General features: G+C 45.7%; 1 protein-coding gene across 10 annotated transcripts in view; it reads right to left on the bottom strand.

Annotated features, from left to right (window-relative positions):
* HNF1B (HNF1 homeobox B) overlaps positions 1–26,290 on the bottom strand; it is an 81,214-nt gene that overhangs the window by 37,128 nt on the left and 17,796 nt on the right. For 8 of the 10 annotated variants that reach the window (XR_012665307.1, XR_012665309.1, XR_012665308.1 and 5 more), the window contains 2 exons: positions 21,869–22,133; positions 20,089–20,327 (listed from right to left, as the gene is read on the bottom strand). Coding sequence is in view for 7 of the 10 variants with exons in the window: in XM_048824161.2 (XP_048680118.1) it covers positions 20,089–20,327; positions 21,869–22,133 (504 nt within the window). In the remaining 3 variants the exon portion in view is untranslated. The remainder of the gene's footprint in view (positions 1–20,088; positions 20,328–21,868; positions 22,134–26,290) is intronic. The other 2 variants (XM_075120678.1, XM_075120679.1) reach the window with 1 other exon arrangement.

A 26,290-nucleotide genomic window follows, 5' to 3' on the forward strand; every position in this document is an offset into this window, starting at 1 on the left:
TGTTTGGGCAGGTGGAAAGTTGGGGGTAAGTTTTGGGTTTGCTTCATCTCTCTAATCACTGACGACAAAAGCAGTGAGAACAAGACATTGGGCAAGGGGCTTGAAATCTTTTGCGCCTTAGCTCTGCTCAGTTGTGTCTTCTGTATCACTTAGAATCCGGGTCTCAGAGTGGTTTTGATTTGTTTTGCACTTACTTTCTCAGACCTGGTTTGAATCAATTTAATTTGCTTTGCATTTGCTTTTAAATCTCTCGTTTTGATGGCACAGATGTAGGAATTCTGAAGTAAAGGCAGGAGTGTTCGGGCTGCTCAATCACATGCAGTTATCCATAATGCTCTTCCTTCTAGCAAAGAGTTATTTCATGACCATGTTAAAAAGAGTCCAAGCAAATCGGTGATGCACGGAATCCAGTGCTAGGTGCTTTGCTAGCCAGAATTAGGGAATGTTTCTCCCCTCTCTTCCAGAATTCAGGTTAGGGCAAAGTTTCCAAGGTGCCCTCAGCCAGGTCTCAATAATTGCACCTGCAATTTAGTTTTCATGATTATTTACTTGTGTAAATCAGACAGTTGGATGTCTTGCCACCCACAATTTGTGCATGCAAGTGCGATTCCTATGTGCAAATGCAGCATTTTGCATGCAAAAAAGCCAGCAACCAAAACTCAGAAGGCAACTGTAAACCACGTTGGTTTAAAATATGTTGCCCTTGTTGCATTGGGATTTGCTTTTACACCACCTGTTCTTTTAGACAGGTTACCCACTACTCTGCAGTCACGCCATCTATTGCATTGGACCAGTGACAGGCAGAACGAGAGTGCTCAGAATATGCACAGCACTGTTTAAGCCTGTCTAATTGCACTTTATGCAACATGTATTCATTGCTGGGCTGAGAGGCGTTTCAGGGCTGTAAAACCCTTGATGGAGAGCTTTTGTGCAAGAGCCACCTTTCCACAGATGTTTACAACCCCCCCCGAAACAGTAAAAGCTAGAAAGCCAACAAGAGAGAAAGTACACAATGCGTGCTGACAAGCTGGCATGCATCCAGGAGTCAAAGGCCCAGCGTTTATTTTACTGTCAGTCAAAGTTCTGTCCCAAAATGGGTTGTAAAGACAACCTAAGCGGAGAAGGCCAAAGCTAGTCAAGGACTTGCAGGAAAGCACATGGAAAAACGATGTCACCTCTGATCTAGTCCCAGCTGCTGTTATTTAACTGCAGACTTGACAGCAGGCGTGGGGACTCACACAGGAAGAACACCAGCACTCACTTCCCAGATTCCCCTGAACCCAGTACTTATGTCACTAGAAATGCTTTTAATTTTAGTCCTGGTGCAAGATGCCAGACTGGCGCCCTGGTGACTCAAGGCCTCTATTTAACTGCACAATGGAGACTAGCCGAGCAAGATTCACCACCTTGTTCCACCTGTGACCGCCCCTCTCCTTGTGGCTGGGCCATCTCTCAGGGCAAGAGGGCATTTCATGTCAATTCAGTTCTTGGCCTTGCTATCTTGGACCCTGATCCTGAGGTGAGATCTGTGCAGATGTACCCCAGCAACATCCAAGAGCACCACTGGCTTCAATGGGGTCTGCGTGGGTGCAAGGGTCCACCCACTGGGAAGCCAGTTGCAGCGTACCCTTCACCCTGGTATCTGCGCCTCTCTGCTGAGACAACCCAACGTGCCAAAGAGAATTACTTGTGATGATGTTTCTAATGACATGGACACTCTCCCCACTGTAACAGGAAAGGAACCCCTCCCCTCAACTAGGCTACAACTGCAAACAAGGTAACGTACTCAGGAACTTGTAAGTGTTTATGACAACATTTAAAAAATGGGGGACAATCAGGGCCAAAAATTAACTTCAGTGTTCCTGGTAAATATCAGGGTTAATACTGGGGAACAGGAGGACAGAAAAAAGCATCAAATAAGAGAAAAATAAGAGTACTGAAAGTCAAAGCAGTTGAATGTATAGTTTACATATATTAACAGTATGTACACACATGTACCATGCACGCACGTGTATGTATTTCCCACCACATTGCTTTACTTTAGCAGACGGCCTTGCATTTACGCTTTGACTAACTTATTATGACCACATTACCTAATGTTACGTACTGGATTTTCTTACCATAATCAGTATTTTCATGTACTTAAATGGTCTAAAATTTGGGTGAAAACCAGTAAAAACCAAGAGTCTACGCTGCGATCATGACTGCAGCTTGAGTTGACATCCCTGAGCTAGCTAGCCTGGGCCCCTGAGCAGCAAAGCCACAGCAACGCATGCTTCAGCATGGGCTAGCCAGCGAGTAATTCCCCAGGGTTCTGGACGGGCCATGCTTAAGACTGTGCGGTTATGGCTTCACGGCTCCAGTACCCAAGCTAGCAACGTTAAAAGTAGCTCAGGTACAAGTCAGGTCCCATGACTGCAGCATAGACATACCCACAGTAATAGCTATAGATACAGCTGCACACTCCTGTCATGTACTGGTTTGGACAGTGAGGTGAGTGAATCTGTGTCCCATGAGATGACTATTCCCCCTCCTCCGGCCTTCAGCTCCTGATTCTCTCAGCTATCAAAAAGTTTTCCTAGCAGCCAAGTGCAGTCTGGTTCTGACTTCCCTTTCAGGCCTTTATGAATCACGTTTCCCCTCCTGACTCAGTCTTGAGACACTTATGAGTAACAGATCGTGTCAGGGAAATAAAAGAATGACAGCTCCAAAGGGAAGAGGACATCTCAGCCCATCAAAGTCTACATGCACCAACAATCCAGTCTGGAATTAGCACAATGCTTCAGTATAAATATATTTAATTTGGCTAAAAAATCCCCTGCATTGATAACCATAGGACCTGTAGTGTGTCATTGGAAGGCATCTACAGCTGATCACAAATAATTAACTGAGGAAACCCACTGGAAACAAAAGCTGCTTTTACGAGGCCACCTTGGCAAATGCAGCATAAAAGCCATTTATTATAAACAGTCAAGCGCTACATATAACAAACAGGTTTAATACACTCTCTGGGGAGATTGAACTGACTGGTTATGATAGGTACAGGACTGGCAGCCCTGGAGCTTGATTGCCTCTGTCTATTCACAGAACAGATACAGCATGGGCAGCTGCAATATTTTGCAAATTCATGTCAAATTCACCAAAATCATCTCCGTTGATAATAACCTCCCCCCCCAAATCCCAAGACATTGAAACATTTTATTTCGACATTTTCAAGATGAACCATTTTGATTTTGCAATTTGAAAAGACTTTTTGTTTGGTAATGCACTTCAATTTCATTTTAAAAATGCTTTAAAAAGCTCAAAAAAACAAACGAAACATTTTGTTTTTTGGTCGAACAAAATGTATCATTTGCTCTGTAACTTTTTTTTTTTTTTGAGTGTTTTGTTTCACTGAAAATTTCAACAACAAAAAAAATTCATGTTTGGTTAACACTAAATATTTTGCCCTCAATTTTTCAGAATGGCCAGCCAACCAAAAAACAAACAAACAAACAACATCAGTTATTTGTACAGCTCTACTGCAAGCCTCATTACCATCCTGTCCCCCCACTAACCTACCTACCTACCTTCCTTTCTTAATGACCTGCACCACAAGGGCTGTGATTGGGAGCTATGGACGAATTGTAGAAGAGCTGATTGCAGCTTTGACATGACATGTCCCAGCATTGTATGATGGCTACACAACATCGCAAATCCTGAATTTCACAGATATTGAAGTGACAAGGAGCTGTGAAAATATCAGGCTCTTCATGTGAGAAGGACCTAAGGAAATCACAACTGTCCTAAGCATTTAGGGCAACTTAGTGGCAGCCCCGTATAAACGAGAAAAATAAGATTCCCTACAGTCCACGTGGAAGGCAACTAAAACGTTCAACTTGGAGATGCATCAGGTGGCTTATGTGCAGCTCTGCACTAGTTGAGCTGCCTGGGGCTACAAACCTAGCCTGGAAACTTAGTGGATTTCTTTGAGAGCCTTCTGATACGCCTGCTTCTGGACAGAACCGAGCAGTACAGAGGTAGCAAAACTGAAAGATAATGGGGTGGTTGGAGAGGACAAAGGATCTTATACAAATGTCACAAGAAATTTGAAAAAGTTTGGGCGAAGTTTCACTTTGGTCATTATTTCAGCCAAGGGGAGAAAGGCCCAAGGGTCGTAATATGGGTTAGTTCAACCACAAGTTGGTGGGCTTGATGCAGAAATCAGTGGGTAAAAGTTTAAGAACTAAATGATCATTAATGGTTCCTTCTGGCCTTAAAACCCTATCAATCAATGGTGGTGAAAGAAAAATGAATGATGGTGGATTAGAATGATCTGACATGACATTTTTCCTCCTTTAAAAATTAGCATAGAAACGTAGAGTTGGAAGTCAACTCTAGAGGTCATCTAGTTCCATCACCACCCACTGAGGAAGCACCGAACTGACACATATGCACCCACCCACCACCGAAATGCAACCACCTCTGGAGAGAATCTGTATGATTCTTCACACACTGCCCAACAAACGAGTCCAGAATGAACATGAAAAGGCCTCTCTCAATCTTTTTCTTTAGATTTTCAGCTGGTTAAACATGTTGAACAGTTAGGAATCCTCCTGTGATGACTTTGGCTCCTGGTTTTTCCCCAGCAACTCTCCCATCCCTGATAATGGAAGAATGTTCTTTGGCAGGTAGACATTTGCCAGTCTGAGTGACTGTCCCAGCCACGAACAGGGTAAACATTACTCAACTAAATCACTGTCACACACATTCTTGTCCTGTATTCCTAACCACATGCAAAGTGTGTTCCAACTGCTGTTGGGTCAGAAAATCTGACAAATTATTTAAACAATGGGAGGGGAGATAAAACCAAGAAGGGGGGAAAGTGATATTTAAAAAAAAAAAAAATCTATAAATGATAGACAGCTCCTGTTTTCTTTAGTAGGAAGCAAAAATACGATTTGGTTCCTTATGGAAAAGCCCTATCTAACTTATTACGGAACAAACCAATAATGTTTTATAGAAATGTAATAGGATTCTATAGAAATTACTCTAAACACTGGTAGTATTTTATAGAGAAGGAGTGTCTTTCTAGAGGTTTAAGCAATACTATAAAATTCTGCACTAGGGATGTTATACTCTGTTAAATCCTAGACAGTTGTTTCAATCTCTATTAAATATAGTAGGGTTTTTCCACAAGGACTGATTCTGTTACAAACACAAAAATCACAATATTTCCAACCCTGGGTCTCAAAAATCATGAGTTAGCCCCTTCCTGCTCCCCCCGGCCAATAATGTGATTGGCTTAAACATTATATTCTTTTAAAGTGATGCATTTGGGGTTCTTTTTATTTGCCTTCTGGTTTTTGAGCCTTTAGAATTTATATTTTCAAGCTTTCTTCTGCCCCTGTGAGAGTAAGAAGTTTTGTTTTAAGTAAAAAACAAAAAAACTGAGATTTTCACATAATCACATGACTCCAGGTGCTGGGGCTTTAAGAAAAAACACCAAATATTGCAAGACATGATAAAATAATGAGAGCTGGCAACACTGCATCCATGGGTGGTAAGAAAGATGGCAGTCTTGACATTCGTGCTAAGTTGAATTTTTTAGATAGGTTCAAGGGAGAAAGAGATTGTACAGCTTGGTCAATTTCAGAGAAACAGCAGCTTTAGCTGTGTGGGAAGTATCTACATGGTGAGGAAGCGAATAATTGCTAACATTGCACTAGGGTCATGTCTACACGACGAGTTAGGATGTGATTCCCTTGCTCGTATATATACACATACTTGTGGTAGCTCGCTGAGAGCGAGCATGAGTATAAACATCAGGATAGCTGCAGGAGCACTGGCTGGGGAGCAGAAGCCTGCCTGAGCATGTAAAAATCCACCTGAAACTGGTGGGTATGTACTTGGGACAGCTCAGCCATGCCTCCGCTGCCACTACCCAGAATGGCTACTCTCTTTATACTCAAACTAGCTTGCTGAGAGCTAGTACGCGTATGTGATAAGGACAATCATACCCTTAGCTTTTAGGTGGGTCCTACACCACTGAAATAAAGCGTATTGTGCAGCCAGGTGGTCTAAGCATGGGACTAACTCAGTTCTTCTCTTGGCTCTGACATTAAGCCACTCAATTATTCTGCCTTGAATTTCCCCTTCCACTCAATGGGGGTCATTACTATCAGTGATACAGCACTAATGCCAGGCAGATACTTTCACTTACGTGGGTGGATTAAATATGTAATGTCCATAAAACACTGAAAAATGCTGGGATGATTATTAACTTATTAATTATTAATTATTATTATTATTATTAACGGTGTCCCCTAAATATCTTGATTGGCTTTTAGCACCCAAGAGCACTCAGTAGTTTTAGAGCAGAACACACCGTTCTTAGCTATGTTCGTATAAGAAGCCTAGTAGAAGATGCCATATTTTAGGCTTTGCCCAGGCAGCCTCCATGCTCATAAGGTGCCTCCCACACCCATTCACCTGCTCACTCTTTTCTCCTCACATGCTTATTGAAGGGTTTTCACAATGCCCCACAAGAAGCGAGTTTGTAACATAGTTTGTACAAACAGGAAACACAAATCTATGCTCAGTCCTCCCCACCCAAGGGTTGCCCAGTGCATCCGGATTAAATGTTTTCTGAGTGGCTATGGAGTCTGAGATCCCTTAAAGGGGCCTGATTTTCAGAGCGTGGGTGCTCAGCACTTCCTGAAAAATCAAGGCCTTTAAGTGTCTCGGATTGGGCACCCAAAAATGGAGACATCCACAATCATTAATCCCCTTTTTGAAAAATTCTCCTTCTAGCCTGTAAACGATTTGAAACAGGGACTGCCCACTGTCCTATACTGAGCCCTTTGCAGGTGTTCAAAGGACACATGATCCATTAGAATCCTAGAAACATAGGTCTGGAAGGGACCTTAATAGGTCATCTAATCTATCCCTCATGCTCTGGTAGAATTAAGTATGCCTAGACCAGTGGTTCTCAAACTTTTGTACTGGTGACCCTTTTACACAGCAAGCCTCTGAGTGTGACCCCCCTTATAAATTAAAAACACCTTTTTTTATATTTAACACTATTATAAATAATGGAGGTGAAGTGGGGTTTGAGGGTGGTGGCTGACAGCTCACAACCCCCCATGTAATAATCTTGTGACCTCCTGAGGGATCACAACACCCAGTTTGAGAACCCTGGCCTAGACCATCCCTGGCATATATTTCTCTAACCTGTCCTTGTGTTTGGTATGGTGCTGATTGCCAGTGATCTTTTGGAAATCCTGTGATCTTTGCCATCAGCTAGAAAAATCATAAGCTATCTTGCAAACACAGCAGCTGTTTTCTGCCCCAGAATATAATGCTTTCCTCTTGCAAAGACTTGGGACAGAGAAGGCCCTCAGAGATCTTCCTAATGTAGTCAGAGTTCATGGTTTACGGAAAGGTCGGACATCTTTTGTAAAGTTGGATCCATTGTTCCCTCTCCCCCCCTTGTAGTTCCACAGCTTGAAGTAGCTCCAGTGTAAAGAGATTTTATTTCTCCCCCGTCTTCCCTGCCCACCACCCCACTGCAGCCTGCGCTGATAGGAGCCTGCAGAAGAAGCACTGTCAATGGGCTTGTGCTTTTTGTAGTGCTATCACCCTAATATAAAAGTCTGTTTATTGGACCTGACTATTGTTTGGCCACCAACTTGTAGAGCCTGGGAAATGTTTTATTGGCTTTTCCATGTTTTCGAGGGCAACTAGCCCAGCATCAGCTCCAGCCCAGCCATGAAAACTTCAGCTCCTGATGGCCTTTAACCACAGAGTTTTGTTAGACTAAGGCCGGGGCTTAAGAGGCAGATTCCTCCAGCGCTAGGTTTGACTCAGGATAAACAGCCAATTAAATGACCTACGAGGAGGAGCCCAGCATAGGCAAGAAGCTTTCCACTGCTGAAGATTTAAGTAAAGGCGGCCATCAGATGCTGTTTACGAGACATAGGTGGGGGCAAGGATTTGGGGGATGCTGGAGTCCACACCCAGGGTCATAGGACTGAGTTGAACCCTGAGGTGGGGAATTTTCCTGTCTCCGTTTTGCTTAGGTGATTCATTTTACTCAGCGCTCATGTCACTTAGAACCCTGGAGCTTCATGGGCCTTGGGGAGTTTAGGGGTGGAATCTGGGTTTGCAATGGAAGTTGGTGAGTTTCATTTGGCTTGAGATTCACTTGGCTTGAGATGGTGAGTTTCACTTGGCTTGTGAATATTCCACCTGGCTCCAGCAGTGCGTTTCAGGTCCCAAGAGGAGAGCAGTTATTCTTACTGATCAGAGGAAGAGAGCTATAATCACACAGATTACTGTCAGTGATGATCAGATGATTATTACTCTCTGGTTGATCCTGTGCTTTCCTGTCCCAGGTGAAGAAGAAATAAAAGTATCTGCCGCCAGCACAAGGGGTAAATCTTGCTTCCCTTCCCAACCTCTTGCAGGCATTGGAGACCTTGTAGGCAGCAGAACTGGGGTGGTTCTGATGTGCAAGGGAGCTAGCAGGAGGGAGTCTGTATCTTATGTGCAACGTGGAGCTGTGCACTGTGGACTTTCTTCCCATCCTGGCAATCAGAGGGGCTAAGGGCTGAAGGGCAGAGCTTCTGGATCAGTACCTGTGTGGACTTGCCAGCCAAGCCAGTCCCCTACAGGGAGGCCTGCAGCAATAAGAACCCTACAACACCCTTAAGGCGGCAGTAAGGTCCCTCGCATACGGCTCACTTGCTCAGGGCCAGGATTTAGCCCTACAAGCTGTAAAACTCTGCTCGTGTCTCAGAAGCAAGGAAGCCCCGGTCTGTCTCTCCTTCCTGGAGCCAGGGCCTTGAAATAGCAACAGGATAACACCCACAGAGATAAGTTCCTCAGGCATCACAGGAATCCCACTCTCTGTGGCCCACCTCAACTCCCTTTAAAGAAAGCCCAGGAGCAGAGAAAGGCAGCCCACCTCTGCTCTCCTGGCCTGAGTCCCTTTGTTACATTTCACGTACACCAGGCCTGAAGGCAGCCCTCCCGTGTGCCACGCAGAGTACACGCCACACAGTTGCCTTCTGCGTGACCTCTCAGGTACACAGGCCGCTATTTTAAATAGAATGGAGGCTCCAGCCCTCATGCGTACTGATATAGCCACAAGCACTGCCATGTACATTAGATCTGCACCAAGAGCCTCATTCAGTCCCACTGACGTACGTCCGCTTGCATGGGAGTTGGATCACGCATTAAGGTACTGATCTTGCAAGATACAGTGCAGCAATAGGGGAGAGGAAGCCTGAATAAATATCAGTGAGAGCTGGGCTTCTGGTCTGAATAGTGCAGAGAGTGAATAGGTACAGGCTTTATGAGAGTACCTCCTTAAATCAGTCAGACCGTGTTTTTCAGATACTGGTTCATTGCTCTTCCTTGGTTTCACTATAGGAACCCTTATCTAATATAGAACCACTTGATCAAAGCCCCCACCCAGCTGCTGGATTAATATTGATCATTATCAGCTCACTTTAAAAGGTCTGATCGGTCTCCCTCCAACACCCCCTCCATGCCCCATCACAGTAGTTGCATGGTACCAGAATCCTCTTGCAGGTTAGTCTGTGAAGGGCTCCCTCAAGCCCAGCACTCACTCCCTCTTGTGGTCCCATCTGACCCTGAGGTTTATGGCTTTTGGGATACAGTGCTAGATTTGTTTATTTGAGCCGGGTTTCTGCTGTGTGTGTATCTGGGAGGGGATTTATTGGTAGTGGTGCAGAATGAATTTCTGTGGGGCTTTTGACTGGTAATAGCCAGAGACTGTTTGAAAGATTTTTTAATATGCAGCCCACTGTTATGTGGGGTGAGAAAAAAATTACTGAATAGGGATCAGAAAAATGTATCCCGCTCAAAATAGGATTTTGGAGTTGGAGGAAAGAGCACAAAAAGAGTAAGTGCAACCCCTAATTGTTTTGGGGAGCAGGAATGCTGGTTCTCTTACAATTTAGGAACCAGATGGATATTATTTGCTTGAAAATTTAGCGTACTTGATGTCTTTTTAGTCTCCTGGGCTGGGGAATTAATATATGGCCAGTTTCAGTTGTGGGTGAATTTTTTATGGACTGCTTATAACACCCTGAAAACAAAGGTTGACAATGCAAATGCTGACACCACTAGAAGGCATTTTTGTCTGAAGCTTCACTGGCTTCATAACAAAAAAACCCCATGAACTACAAGCGGTGTCTGGACCCCAAACCTAACATCCGATTTGATCGGCCCTCAATGGACAAACTAATACGATCTGTGCTGTTTCTGTGGTGGAGCTACCTTGATCATCGTGGACAAAACAGTTTGCAAACATTTCAAATAGTGAAGTAGCTACCGAAACAGGACCAGCTAAATGAAAAGGATTGGTTTGCTTTTCAAATGGTTGTATCTTAGCCAGTGGCCCTGCTTTCAGTTGCACTTTGGGCTAGAGGGCAAAAGGGGAAAAAGCCTTCCTCCCTTTCAGATTTCCAGCTCAAAAGTGAATTGAGTGAAACATTATTTGCTTTTTGGGCTGCCACTCAAATTGTCTTGAAAGTGTTAATTTCGCTAAGTTATAGGGTGCATAGTTTATATCCATTATAAACCTGTTTATGGGGACAAGACCCTCCCATTCTGCTGGTGTCATAAAGTTCTAATTACCCCCAATAAAACCAGAAAGGCTCTAACAGCACACTGTACTGACCTAACAGGACAATGAACAGAACAGTAAAATATTGCAATTGCTGGGCAATGCCAGTTGTATACCTCTAGCATTAAAATCTAGAATCGGAACCAATGGAAGTAACCCTAGGCTAAAAAGAACAACCCTGTAAGATACTCATATAAACTGAAGTGATCAGAACCAACTTTGTACTGATAGGCCTTTAGAGAACAAGTACGAACCGCGTTTTGCGTCCAGATACTGTGATCCTCACTTGTATCAAAAGGAATCCAAGGGTTTGCTACAAGTATATTTTTATCGCGATGCCTCTCAGTTTGACACATTAGAGGATACAGGGCTAGCTCCTGAGCTACTGTAGCTGCACTGGATTTTAATGGCATATGTCTAGTTACACCACCTAATGATCTGGCCTTGACAATACTCCCTGCTGTTTGGAGACGGATGGTTTTCTCTGTAGCTTGCTTAAGCTGGCTGACTTGAACTGCAAATACACCTCCCTGGCCTAGATGACTGGCTCACCAGGCACCAAACCATGCCCACATTAGTTATGTGTACGAGATTCAAGCAGGAAGAGCTGACAAGGAATAGGTTATTGCTCACTCTTTACTTGTTCACTCAGTCCTGACCCTGGGTCCAGGAGAGGAGGTTTCAGTAAGATTGCAGTGCCATTCTTACAGAGCCTGATCCTAAGCCAGCCAATGAAAAAGACTCCCATGGATGTCAGGAAGCTTTGGAGCAGACCCACTGTTAACAGGAACTTGTCAGCTGTAGCTCACGAAAGCTTATGCTCAAATAAATTTGTTAGTCTCTAAGGTGCCACAAGTTCCCCTTATGATAGTAGTTGTGTCCAAGGCACAGCATGACTATTTTCAGGGCCTCTCTCTCCTTACACTCTGGTTTAATCACTGGCTCTGTGTGATCTGATGACTCTCACTGCAAGTGGGATAAGAGATCAACTGTAGAGTTAACATTGAGCTGGATAACAGAGGCTCTGTTCTCCCGAAGAACCAATATTTGCTCCTGTTTCAGGTGGTATTTCAGGCTGTAGCACAGATGCTGGGGGGCTAATGTTTATGAGTGTTCGCTCCATGACCCTACATTGGCTTCCATGCACTTCACCCACGCAGACTATTCTCTGTTCCTGACTGTATGAACTAGCTCTGCACAGGCCCCAGGCTGTATTTGGGACATACTGTGTGTGCCTATTCTGGCTGCTTCCAGGTGCCAGCCTGAATGGGACCCAGTGACACACAGTTGCCTCATTTGTGAGTAGACACACCCACAAAACCAACTCTTGCCTGGCTTCTTTGTATGCAAACCCTAGAGTCTGACTAGGTTATCATGTGGAAATTGACAGCAGAATGCTTTGAGCTTTATGCTGGTTAATCTCGTCAATATTCTGATTGTTTTCAGGACTCCTGAAGATAAAAATGGTATAAACCCAGTGTCTGTGGGAAGGGCACAAGATAAAACAGCCTGACCTTCAAATCAAACAGACAATGGAGAACACTGATAAATGCGCTATAGGAAGGGACAAGTTCAGGAATTAGAAAAACCCCCTTATGATAGGTTTCAGAGTAGCAGCCATGTTAGTCTGTATCCGCAAAAAGAAAAGGAGTACTTGTGGCACCTTAGAGACTAACACATTTATTTGAGCATGAGCTTTCGTGAGCTGGAGCTCACTTCATCGGATGCATTCACTTCCACTGAATGCATCCGATGAAGTGAGCTGTAGCTCACGAAAGCTCATGCTCAAATAAATTTGTTAGTCTCTAAGGTGCCACAAGTTCCCCTTATGATAGTAGTTGTGCCACTTAAATAGGCTGTAAAATATCCATCTCTGAATAATTAAAAACTAGGGTTAAGGATTAGATGAATGGATACCCCCAGAGGATTTCACGTATGTATTTATTTTGATTTGTTTTTAAATAAAGGCCCTCTAGGCACTAACCATGGTACTCACACTCCCTTCATTGAAGAATACACATTCTCTCTTTTTAACCAAAGATGTTAAACATAGGAACGATTTTGCCACTGCCCCATACATTCAAGTCCCATTATTTCCAGGCCATAGAAGTCATTTGGAGAGGGAGGCTGGAGGAGGGGGGGATAGGAAGTGGGTGCTGCTGCAGCCAGGCATGCCATTAAGCTGTTAAGGCATTTAGTGCTCCAGACAGCCGCACACATGGTGCAAGGACAGTTCAAATCCCAGCATGGACAACCAGAGTTGAGGTCGGTGAAACAGCTGGTAGGGGGAGCTGCCAGCCAATTGCATCTTGCTGCTTTCTTGCAGGCATTACTGCGCCCTGATTAAAAATGCTTGGGGAAGAAGTCACTAACCAGCAATCTGAGGGCTCCTTACAACCTACGGGTAGGAGTTAGCAATGAGATCTGAACTGGAGCCCTGAATCTGAGCACCCTGCACATTTCTGGAGGGGGCGGGAGGGGAAAGATACTGTTTGATTGGAGCCCCTGGATCTGAACCTGACCCTGGGATTATGCAGACAATGTTGGATCAACAGTGGAAAGGGACCCCCTCATCAGGATCCAATTCTGAAGTGTTCCAAGATGGCAGAATCTCCTAAAATTAGGGAGTTGAGAGATTTCTGCCATTCGGGGCCAAAAAAAAAAATTAAAAAATTAATAAATGAAAAAAATCACATGAAAGCAACTCAGGAGGGTTTTATACTGTTGTATCCAAGCTGGAACTCTGACCTCAATTCAGCCTCAAACCCTAACCCTAATCTAAATCCACACAGGTCTGCCTCTAGGACCAGCATGTCTGGACGGTGCTGTGCCCTCCTTAAAAGCCCCCCACCCAATCAGTTACCAGCGCTAGTCAAGGGGAAAGCCTCAGAAACATGGATCTGGATGCTTCGATAGACCCTCTTCTCACACCCCAAAGATCCCTCTATAGACGAAAATATTCTCCTTATTACCAAAGGCCCTTTCCCCACTTCAACCCCCTCCTCACTCTCCAAAAGCAGTGTTAAAATCCTACTCCCTATGCCAGGCACCCCACCATCCCCATCTCGAGATCATATACTGGATCTCTCTGCTCTTCTAGGCTGCTCTGTTCTTGGGAGTAGGTATGAAAATATGGCAAGAATCCTGCTCTCTGAAGAAACCGGCTTGCCCTTTGCAGACAGCAGTGCCCTTCAGCATAGCCAGAAAGCTGCCAGTCACACATGCGCCCGAGATCCAAGGCCAGCCTTACTCATATCCTGTGCCAATTTCCTCCTTCTTTGAGGAATCCAATCAATATGAGCACCAGTCTCCAGCAAATTCAATCAGTTCCCACAGCCAACCCCTTCTGACCTTTCCAAAGGGGCCTTTCTCCAATTGAGTAACTAGATCAGGGAGGCAGCCATCACTCCTGGCCTGCTCAAAAGAAGCCTCAGAATAGGCTGTCACTGGGGCCTATATCCCGGGACAGCTCCTGCTGGCTGAGTCTAGTGCTAGGAAAATAAAGGCCTAAGCTTAACGGCCTTCCAGCCTCAAGATAAATGAACATGGTTACAGCAATTGCAGTCCCCCTAATAGAAGAAGACAAAGGATGTCATGGAGCGACCCAATACGCAGTGGAAGGATGAGGACACATCAAAGGCAACAAAGCTTGTTCAAAGCCCCAGCTTAATTGTCAATTAAGCATGCATCAGGGGGACAATGCCATGACAACGCAGGGCTGCATGCTGGTGTATTATTGTAAAGCCAGGAGGAGAACACTGAAAACAGCTGATTTTGCTGACAATGTGCTTGTAGGGCACCTTGTAAGCAATCAGCCTATGACAGAAGGGCAAACTTCTTCCCTGCCACCCCTATTGTGGGGGACATTCCAGGGTTAGGGTCACATTTTGGTCATCATGTACTTGCTGTATGTGGAATGGATGCATGGCCGCTGGATGAGTAGCAATCCTAAAGCTTTCCTTACTGATGGCAAATAGACTCCCCCCACATTAGCCTGCTTTTATAATGACATTACCATAATACCTTCAGCACCCATTCAGAAGTGCATTTATGTTCTGAAATATATCCCACAGGCCACGCTGTGCTAAACCAGCATAAATCCAAATGGACTCCTTTTGCTTCGGTGGAGTCACCCTGGATTTACACTGGTGTAAATAAGAGTAGGCCTTGGTTGCAGTATGGCTCGTGTGGTTGCAGAGTCTTTGGGAGGATCTCAATGTCCTAATTCGTGTGTGTTACTATTTGATGCTTGTAATGCAGCCAGAGCTCCAGGTGGGGGTGCAATGGTAAATGCAAAGTGAAAATATATACTGTAAAATAATTATTTACCCCTCACCGTAATGCAGGCAAGAAAAAGACATATTTCCAAGGGGGATCATGGGACTAAATTCTCCGATGTCTGAAAACCACGCTGAGATCTTGGATGGACTGCACAGAAAAAAATATCCGCTTGTTCATTACCCTAGGTGCCTGCTCTGAATGAGGGCAGATCGTTAAGTGATAGGTACCAAAGAGATACATCAGGGAGCTGCGTTATTGAGCATTTAACAGGAGGGGCCCAAACAGGCCCTGTGATTTCCTAGTTCAAACATCCCACCTTAGCCCCTCTGTGAGATTTGCCTTCTGTCTTCCCCCAGCCCTCTCTGACTTTTTGTTCCCTTGCTGACTCTCTCAAGTCCAGATGATTAATTGCAGCATCCCAGCAGAGATGCGCAAATGTGGCATTAAAACCAGTCGCTCACTCATGTTAATACTGATGCCCAAAGTGATCACCTGCTGTCTGACTGAAGCGACTGACCTGATAACAACACGTTAATTTGTAGCATAGGTTAAAGTTCCACGGGTAACCCACTTCCATGTCCGTAGACTCCTGGGAACACATCACAGGCGGCTCAGCACAAAAAGTGGACATTCCACATAGTTAACCAGCATCAATTCATGCAAGCACGAGGCCTAGGGTCCCTGCAAAGAGTGATGCAGAGAACAGGCCTAGGGTCCCTGCAAACAGTGATGCAGAGAACAGGCCTAGGGTCCCTGCAAAGAGTGATGCAGAGAACAGGCCTAGGGTCCCTGCAAACAGTGATGCAGAGAACAGGCCTAGGGTCCCTGCAAAGAGTGATGCAGAGAACAGGAATAGAAAACAAGGCTGTGTGTTCTGGAAAAAAAATAAAGAAAACCCATACAGTGGATGGAGGGAGCCCATGAATCCAGCTTCTCCTCTTTCCCCACCAAGCCCATGGAAGTCCCTCCAGCTGAGCAACCACTCATCTGGAGGGGTTGTGGCTGGGCTCAGGAAAAGCAGAAAATCCCACATGATGCTGCTTTGAGTAGCATGGAAGGGTGAGACCATCCAAGACTGCCACCCTTATCAGTACTACAAGCATGTGCCAAATCTTACCTCCCCCTGTCGCCAGGAGTTAAGTAGCTTTGTCTGAAGGTCAGCAATGGGGCTCCAGTGGATGGGGGTGGGTGTGTGGGAAAATATGCCCCATTTGTTCATTCCCTTGCTAGAGAGACAGTTCTTATTCAAAAGTGAAGTTATCCAAGTTAGACTGTAAGCTCCGTAAGGTCAGGGACCATGTCTCACGAATGGGTATAACAAGTAACCTGGACAGAAAGCATTGTTCTTTTCTCTTTGCCCCAGTGCTTAATTTGTACTAAAAGAGGTGCCAGGGCTCAAGCAATTCAATGCTGGGGCTCAAGCGATATTTTTACATTCATAACTGATGTGGCAAGCCCAGAGGTGCCAGGGCTATGCACTGCCAAGCCTAGAAGTGCCGGGGCTCAAGCCCTAGCAAGCCCTGGCACAAAGTAAGCACTTCTTTGCCCTCATCCTCCTCTTGTCTTCCCTTAGACTGGCAGCTCTTCTGGCAGGGATTGTCTTTGTTAGTCTTTGTAAAGCAACAGGTATATCTGTGATGCTATACAATAAATAACACAGCACTCAGTACCTAAGGAGGGATTTCCAAGACACTGACAGCTCTTATCCCCTGCCCCATGGATTTTAGGTAGGAGGGATTGCTCTGATTGTCTCTTTATAGCAAAAGAGGAGGATGCTGTATTGTTCAGTGAACCATCAGAAAGACCCAACAGTGAGAGCCGCTGACCCCTCACTGACCCCCACGCGACCCTAGCGCTTGTCAGAAAGCTGCCCTCTTTTGTTTGCCTCTTGAGCTTGCTGACTTTGGTGTGTAGATTACAGGTACAAGGACAATGGGGATTGTTTTCCCAACAATGCCTCTTGCCCCACACCACTCACTCAAGTCAGGGACTTCTCTGATTAGCCTCCACTCTCTTCTAGCCTAGTTCTTTTCTGAGTCCCCTCCCTCCCTCCCTGCTCCACAGTGATGCTGTCTCTGGTTTAAATCTATTTAGAATTTTCTGTCCATTTGCTTTCGGTCCTTCCCCATTGTTGCAAATCTCAGATGAATTAAAGAACAAGAACATGGAAATGAATCCAACTGTGAAAGGGGAAAGAATGGAGCGAGGCCTTTATCCCAGACAAATCACCTGGACAGAGAGAAGTTCTGTCTCTTCAGTGAGTTTAACTGAGATGTGTGGGACAGAGGAATAGGGCACATGCAGACATCTACACTGATCTTTCATGGTGGAATCAGTTCTCAGTTCCCAGTTCCTCAAGCCAGCCTGGCTCAGACCAAAAGACCATAAAACACTGTTGTTTTTTCTGGCTGGTGCGGGGAGGAGGAAGACAATTCTGTGCCTTGCAAGTAAGTTGTCACCCAGACACCAGAGTGGAGACCAAACCATCCCTTCCTGCCACAGCTCCTCACCCAAGTCTTCAGCATGCCAGCGGATTGTGCAAGCTCAGCAGAGGCTACCCTATAGGGAAGAGCTGAACAGCCATGCACCTGGTAACACCCTGCCCTCTCAAGCGAAACAAAGCGCACCACACATTAAATTCCAGGCGCAGCTTTCATAGGATGGGCTATTCTGAAAGGCAGTGGGGTGGGCCTATGCCAACTAGCTGCCACCACAGGCAGTCCCCTGCATTATTCCAACACAGCCCAGCACAGTGCTCTGCCCCGCTGTCAAAGGGCCAAACTGCGCCAGCAAGTTGGCAAGCCTGCCAAGAGAGCAGATCTGGACTTAAAAATCTCTTCCCATGCGCCTCCGTCTGGGGTGCGGCTGGTTGACAGCACAGCAGCCACACACACCACAGTTTGTACCCACAGTATCTGCATCACCATATTCTGCATTTTCTCCTATGTGCTCCCTGTGCCTTCCAGCCCGTAAACTCACGAGGACATGTGCGAGGAGAAGCGTTTGTGAACACCAGCTGAGGAAAAACAGGGCACAGAGTAGTGAAATGACTTGCCCAAGGTCACAAAGGGAGACCAAGGGGAAGAACCCAGGTTTCCCAGACTCCCAGCCCAGGGATCTTCACCACAAGACCATCGTCTCCTCCTGACAAGGACAGAGACAGGCACCCTTTTGGGGGTGAAGCGTCGATACCCCGAGGTGGAGTGATATGCTAGTGAGGCAGAGGAGGTCTTCTAGAGCCTCGATCTGCAATCACGGTGGCCTGGGTGTCAAAAAAGCACAGCCAATCCCTCTGCTGGCCATGGGAAAGGAGTCAACGGCTCTTCACTGGATGGGGTTGGGAGATGACTGCTGGGTTTGGGGGAGGGCAGGATGCAGGGGGAAAAGAGCAGGGCCTCTGTGCATTGCAACCCCGTCTCATGATCTGTTATGCTGAGGTGGCTGAACGGACATTGAGTGGCTTATCCTGCTGTTTTCTGAGTATCTGATCAATCCACTCTTTCAAACCCCACTCAGATCCCATCCTTGAGTGTTCTCTCGTGGGGGTTTGTAGACATGTGCGGTGACAGGGGGTTTAGACTTTCATGGATTAGCTCAACCCTCCTGCATAGGCCTGAAGCAAATGCAAAATCTCAGTGCAAAAAGTTCAAGTCAAATTGGCCAAGTTTCACCTAGTTCCAATGCACTATTGTAACTCGCTCCTCAGCTTAGTGGAGACCTGGAGGCTCCACTCAACGCGGGTTTGTGAATCTTAGCAATACTTTCAGTGAGTCAAAACTTGGATTTGTAAGTAAAGCCCGAAAGCAGGGGAGTTTTGCATGGCATGGGGGTTCTGCAGCGGAAGTTTGGACAGTGCTCATTTCAGAAAGAGTGACTTAGCAGCAGTTTGAAGGAGAATTACAGGGGACACTTCACGTAACAGGGAGACAAATTTTGCTCCCAACTACGCTCATGCAACCCCACTGATTTCACATTACAGGTCAGAGGAATGATTCTTAGGGTCACATTCAGGCATGAAATAAATGGGATGCAAGTTACATATTGGGCCGAAGGGGTAGAAAGCATGTAAACTTGCTCCAGTTCGTGTTCAGTGGGTGTGCAAAATGAGTGACTTACACCAATTTGCTATTGCATGGGGACTACGTTCTACCCCGCCATAAATGTTGCATCTGCTTACACTCCCCAGTGTGGAGGACAGGGCTGTGTTTTGAAAGTGGAACTACATGGCTGCTTTATCTTTCACCCTTCTTATTACTACTACTATTTATTTGCATTATGGTAGCACCCTAGGAGCATCATGGTGCTAGGCGCTGTACAAACACAGAACAAAAAGATGGGCCCTGCCCCAAAGAGCTTACAATCAAATCCTTCTTAGTTGCTTTTCCTGCCGCATCCTTTCTTCCCCCAGTAAACTCACTTGCACACCCAGTGAATGCCCAAAGCAGTGAAAGCCACACACTTCTTTTCTGGTTCTGGCTAGTGTAAGGAATCGAATCAATGTCATAAAACCAGCAAAAATCAAAAGAGGCTCCACCTTGTTGAAATCCAACTTGCAATCAATACATAACATCAGTAATCATCATCTACTGCTCTTCTCCAACACCTTCACGTTTGTATTACGGTAGCACCCAGAGGGGCCAGCTAAGATCAGAGTCCCATTGTATCAGGTGTTTTACATACACATATTAAGAGAGACAGTCCCTGTCTCAAGGAGTTTAAATAGACCAGACAGATTAAAGCCTTAAACTCTACCCCAGGTCCAGGTTTGGAAAAGCAAAGTACCACACCCCTGCATTGTACAAACAGGGAATTGATGCACAGAGGGGCAAAGGGACTTGCCCAAGGTCACAAAGAGAATCTGTCACAGAACCAAGAATGGAAGCCACGCCTCCCGAGACCCAGTCTGGTGCCTTCACAACAAGCTCATCCTTCTTCTTCACAGACAATATTGCATCAAGCCACATAACCACCACCCTGTCACTTAGGGAATCTAGCCCTATTTTACAGACAAGGGAAACAGACTAAAATCACTCCAGCTCACAGAGACAACAGAGCTAGATCTCCAGATTCCTGCTTCCCACAAGATCACTCTTCCCTCCCCACATACGCTAAGAAGCGGTTTGAAAAACCGATTCCTACTCCCCTTTGCACACAGTTAGGTTCTCACTTACCTGCCATTTTGCTGGGGGGCGAAGAGCTGGGCTGCGTGTGATGGGGTGAGTTGTGGGACAGCAGGAGGTTCATGCTGTGTGGCTGGCTCGTGCTGTAGGCATCCATGGCCAGCTTCTGGCGGAAAGCCTCCTCTTTCCGTCGGTTTGCGAACCAGTTGTAGACGCGAACCTCCGTCACCAAGTTGGATCCCAGCCCGTGCGCTTTGGAGGGGGACACTCCTCGCTGGAGACATTCCGCCCTAGGTGGGGAATGAAGAGAACACTTTGGAATGGGTCACTTGCTGCTATGAAGTCCATAATGATACATCGCATTTCCATGGCCCTTTACTGGTTCAAAGCACTATATGGACAATATCGAGTGCATCCCCGTGACATCTCTGCACAGTAGGTGATGAAGCAAAACCCCTATTTTACAGGTGGGGAAACCGAGGCAGAATGGGGAAGGGTGACTTGCCCAAGGCCACACGGTGAAACAGCAGCACACCAGCTAGATCACACTCTTTCGCAAGGCATTTTATGTAGGTGTTTATAAGATCACCCATCCATGGAGGGTACTTATCTGGTCCATCACCTCTTGGTATTTATCCTCACTAAACCCTGGTGAAATGGGATTACGGCACTGCCCTATTTTACAGATGGGGAACTGAGGCACAGAGAGACGACGTGACCTGCCCGAGGTCACCCAGGAATTCTGGGTGGGGGAAGAACAGGGAATTGAACCCCTGTAACCCAAATCCCAGTCTAAGGCACTGGTTGACCCTTCCTCTCCTTGCTCTTGCTTGCACCTTGCAGCTGCAGTTCCAATCCTGGCCAAGATCCATTAGTCCAAAGCAGCATATAAAAAAGTTAATAAAATAAAAGTAATTCTCAGCATTTGAGAACCCCAAGGAGTGGTTTGATTTTGTGCTGAGTGTAAAAATGGGCAAAGGGTTGGGCTGGTGGGGGGCGTGGTTCTGATTTTTCCACCCCTCCCTAAACAAGGCTAAACTTGGCATTCGGGATGGGCACAAACCCAAACCCTGTGTGTGGATACCACTGAACTTGGAAAGAGCTGGGATTCGGATCCAAACTCTGTGGCCTGTACAGGGCCCTGATCCAGCAGAGGCCGTAAGCGCCTAGTTCAATGGCAAACACTTAATAGTCCCCTTGATTGCAGTGGTGTTGCTCATGTTAATGTTATGTACATGTTTGGCTGCTCTTCTGGATCAGAGCTTCAATCAACAGAAATACACGCGCATGCACAGAATCCTTGGGGAATGTCTGAGCCAAACCTTGAACTCAGGCCCATCGCATCTTCTTTTGGGGAAGGAAAGAATTTATGCTCAGGCCAGGTCTGCACTGGAAATGTACCTTGGTATAACAGTGTCACTCACGGGGGGTGAAATCCCCTCCCACCCCGACTGACTCAGTTATACCGACCAAACCCCTGGTGTAGACAACGCTACGTTGCTGGGAAGGCTTTTCCCATCCATACAGCTACCACCTCTCGTGGAGGTGAATTAACTATGCTGACAGGCGTCTTCACTGAAGAATCGTGCAGAAGGGAAGTGATGGAACATATTTTCCAGGATTCGATTGTCATTTATCCGTGGAGCCAGGCTCCTATTAAGTATAGCAGATTCCCTCTCTCCAACAGCACCAACTAGAAGCCTAGGACCATAGGGATTTGGGGCTTCCTTGGTTTGGTTGTTTTTTTAAACAAAGGCTTTCCAGCTAATTGAGAGACAATGGAGCTGGGGGGAGAGTAATATTCTCTTGAGCCAACTCAGTGCCATTTTACCTGTTACATTCCTCCACTAAGGCTTCCCTTTCCTCCTTGCTAGGGTTCTTTTGCCGGTCGTAGGCTTGGTACAAGATTTGCTGCGAGGCAGGCCCCCATTTGAATCGATTCCGTCGCATCTTCTTGCTGGGGGTTTCAGAGCAGGTGTCCTCGAGCTGGCCTGTGCCCTGGTTCTGCTGATTGAACTCTGGAAAGAGAAACAGCAGCTGATCCTGACTGCTTTTGTCTGTCATATTTCCAGAACCCTGGACTGTCTGGTTGAATTCTGAAAGAGAAAGGAGCAGATTTGATCTGGCCTGTAGCCACTGCCACTCAGAAAATAACCTGCATTCATATTCATATCATCACATTGTTTCCTTGTGCTCCCCCATCTGCCTCCCTGTATCCACTTGCTGTCTGTTTTATACTGAAATTTTAAGCTCTTTCAGGCAGGGACTATCTTTTTGTTTGTACAGCACCTACCACCAGGGGGCCCTGGTCAGTGGATGGGGCTCTTGGCCACCACCACAATACAAATAAATAATAAATAAAAATAACAGTAGATTTTAAGATAAGGAGGAACCATCTCGTCCGGCCTCCTGCATAAAACGGGCCAGAGACTATCACCCAGTGATTTCTGCACTGACGCCAATTTCTTTGCTTTGTTTGTTAGCAAAGTCACATGAACAATTTTGAGACCCAGCACAGTACACACCAGCCAAACATACCCCACTGCCATCAACTGAAAGGTCAATAAAGTTATCCTTGAATGTGTGAGACTGGGGCTGGCTAATCACTTCAGTCTGTGCCATTGATCTCTTCTGCTAAAGAGCCTTAGCAGGACTGCAGTTTGAAACAATAGGCAATTTACTTGCAGGCAGCAATCTGGATACCAGCAGGATCAGAGAGGGAACCCACTTCTCCCTGCCTTTCCCAAACCCACCCACTCCCTAGCAATGAAAAACATGAAATACAGACTTGTGAACAGCCCTTGCACAAAACCGTGTACTAAGACCAAGGCTGGCCCTTTAGGGCAACCCCGACACCTTTTAATGGACCCTCTCTTGGGTGAGCTGTTTGCATCTTTGATGCTTTTTAGACTGGTTTACGTTACCCTTCCAACGGGCTTCCCCAGAGTTCCAGTCTCCACACCCCATCCCGCACTCAGCAGCACCAGTGCCAATCCAGAATAGCTACCGGCTTCAGTGGGTTTGCTCTGGATTGACACGAATGTAGCTGAGCACTAAACGTAACCCCTAATTTCAATGTTTTATATAGAGCCATCAGTGCACTTTACAGATTATTACCCTGGTGGGAAGGGGGAGATAGGGAATGGCTTGTGGTTAGGACACATTCAAGGAAGGCTGGCAATTGGGCTAGTCACTCCCCTTATCTGTGCCTCAGTTTCTTCTCTCAGCAGGGTGCTGTGAATCTGTTCAGTAATGTTTCAGAGGGGCTCAGTTGCATAAAAAATAAATAGCCAACTTCTCAAAATGGAGCAGATATCAACTCGAGAGAAAGGTGCCAAGGGCAATCTTGGATAAGTCACTCAGTTTCTCTGTGCCTCAGTTCCCCCAGCGCCCACCATTTGTCTGTCTTGAGGGTGAGCTCTCCAGGGCAGGGACTGTCTCTTACTAGGTGTAGGGGTTCTTCCATTGTTGTAGTAAATCCACCCCTCCGAGAAGCAGTAGCTAGGTGGATGGAAGAATTCTTCAGTCTACCCAGCAGTGTCTACACTGAAGCATAGCTCAGTTTAATTACATCGCACAGCGTGTGACATTTTTCACTGCTCTGAGCAATGTAGTTAGGCCGACCTAACATTGTGTAGACCAGCCCCACGTCAAGGCCTCAAGATGCTACAAGTATGCAGTTATAATCAAGTAGCCATGGGCTAATCTGAAAGGGTCAGTTGTTCCATTCAAAGTTCAGAGAACGCATCCAAGGATTTGGAAGATTCTCTGTGCAAATCTCTTAAGTTTGCAAAGCCAGGCTGGAAATCTTATGAGACCAGGTTCTCTCCCCTCTGCACCAAGCTGGGACCTGGAAGTGCAGAGTCCCAAGACAATGACCAACGACTGCGGGTGGGAAGTTCAGAATTTTTGGCAGTTCAGAGAAGGTTCCATAGGGCACAGGTCCAGCTTTCCCGAATATGTGGCTTTTCTCTGAGCTTCACCTCTCCATCTTGCGACTGCAGCTAATCTGCGAAATGCCTTCCCATGCCTATGCCAAGACACAGCCGCAGATGCATGTTCTAAAATTATTATGGATATGTATGAGCCTCACTGAGCTGTGTGGCAGCTCCCTTAATGAGAAGTCATATGCAGGCCATACATATTCATGGCCTGGCTTTCTGTGCCTGCCGTGTACTTGTTCGGGGGTGGGGGATTCTGTGAACTTAGACTAATACATTATGAGTTAGGCAGTCAGACTTCAAAGATCCCCCCCGAATTCTGCCTCTCTTTGTTCCTAAAGAACTCCCCTCCTTTGATACAGCTCCATTTCAAATTAATGGGAAACACACACACACTCCTACAGCAATAAGGAAGCTTAAATCAACCCATGTATGCAGCGGGATCGCCATTTCCAAAACCGAACACCTTGGGCAATGCAGCTCAGCAGAGGCATGAGGAGAACGGGTGACCTTCCATGCCTGCCTGCCACAGAGCTGGGGCCTGTCAGCGCAGCAGTAAAGGGAGATTGATGGCCGGTTTTATTATTCTCGGTTTTGCAGGGAAATTCTCCCTCTTTTTATAATAGCTTTTCCCTTGGGACAACAACAAGAGAAGCAGAAAAACAGAGGCCAAGGTTGGAGCAGGAGGTTGGTATTTTTTCCCTCTAGGTGGATTTTCAAAGCAATGACATTCAGTTTGAAAGACTTTCTGGACTCCGTATCTTCCTGAAATAGACCGATACTCCATCCCGTTGGGAGGACAAGTGCTGAACTACTTGTTAAGACACAGTTTAGGGCTCAACCCCGGCAAACCTTGACTCACGTGGATAGCCCCAGTTGGATTCAATGAGATGAATTGCAGAAGTAAGGACTAATTACATGAGTAAAGTCGAGGTTTGTGGGGCCATTCAACTCGATGGCACAAGCGAGATTGGGCCCTTGTAGATTTGGATTGTTAAAAAAGGCCACAGGAACAACCTGAAACCTTTCTGCATTCTTCATTGCCTAAGAATCACTGCAGGAAACATGGAAATGCAGCACCCAGGAATTTTAGGGATTTTTGTTTTAAAAGGGGCCATACTCCTTTAAAAGGAATGATGGAGGAAACACTATTGTCCTTCCATATACAGCTACAAACTTGGCCTTAGATCATTAAAGCAAAGAATTTTAAAATTCTAATTAACTTTCCACCACTTGGGCTGGCTGCTTGCTTCATTTAGTTTGTACTTCATTTCGTTTCGACAGGGACATCAGACTAGTCAAGAACGAGGTCACCGAGTCCCTTGCCCTGTCCACGCAGGAAAGTTCTCTTTCTTAATTTCAGCCCATCACCCCAAGCTACCCCCAAAATCATCTCCCTCCTTCAAACATGTGCAAATTCATGTGCCCCAACTTTCTGATCACTTAAAAGTTATGCGTATTTACTTCTAGGATCTGTTCCCATTCGCACTGAATTCAATGACAAATCCCACCAATGGGATCAGGATCAGACTTCATCAGTCGATCCTGCTTCTATTTTTTGTTCCTGGCCTCTCACAGATGCTGTAGCAAATGCTTTACTAAGATCCAAATATGTCATGTTCACTGAGCTCCCATCACCTGCTGACTAATTCTATCACGAAGTAACCAGTTTCTCTGGCAAGGCCTAGTCTTTGTGGGTGAAATTCATCAGTTTCAGCACCATTTAAAGTCCCACAAACCCTAAGCTTAAGGTGTGCTCAATTGCACTTCTGCATGAGCGTGAGTCTCACCATATAAACCTACACTCATTATTGCTCTTTGTTCCATTATCCAATATATTAAACTTTCTGATTTTCATGCATTAGCACAAGGCTGTAATCAACCAGTGGTTTGTAAAACACTGCAGAGGCATGTTTATATTCAGGCAAAAAAACCCAGCTGATTTCAATGATTTTTTTTAAATTGACAACTATATTTCTATCAATATATTAAAACTACAATTTTTGTCCAAGGCATTTGTCATTGCCACTTTAAGAATCCAGGGGAAGATTCCTAACAGCCTGGCAAACATGATAAGTACTGGAGTACTGGAAAATATTGCTAGAGAAAATAAGCTAGAGTACTGGAAAATATTGCCCCAAAAAGATTTCCTCAAGTAGTCACATCTCTGAAAAAACAGATTTTTTTCTGCTGTGTTCACATCCCCCTTTTTAAGGGTTCATTTCCCACAAATACTGCCGCAAATAAGTTCACTGATTGGAACATCCAGGGCAACAGCAAGTTTTAAGCAAGCGTTATAAAAATATTCCGAG

This window comes from Caretta caretta, chromosome 17, assembly GCF_965140235.1.
Source record: "Caretta caretta isolate rCarCar2 chromosome 17, rCarCar1.hap1, whole genome shotgun sequence".
Classification (NCBI taxonomy): domain Eukaryota; kingdom Metazoa; phylum Chordata; order Testudines; family Cheloniidae; genus Caretta; species Caretta caretta.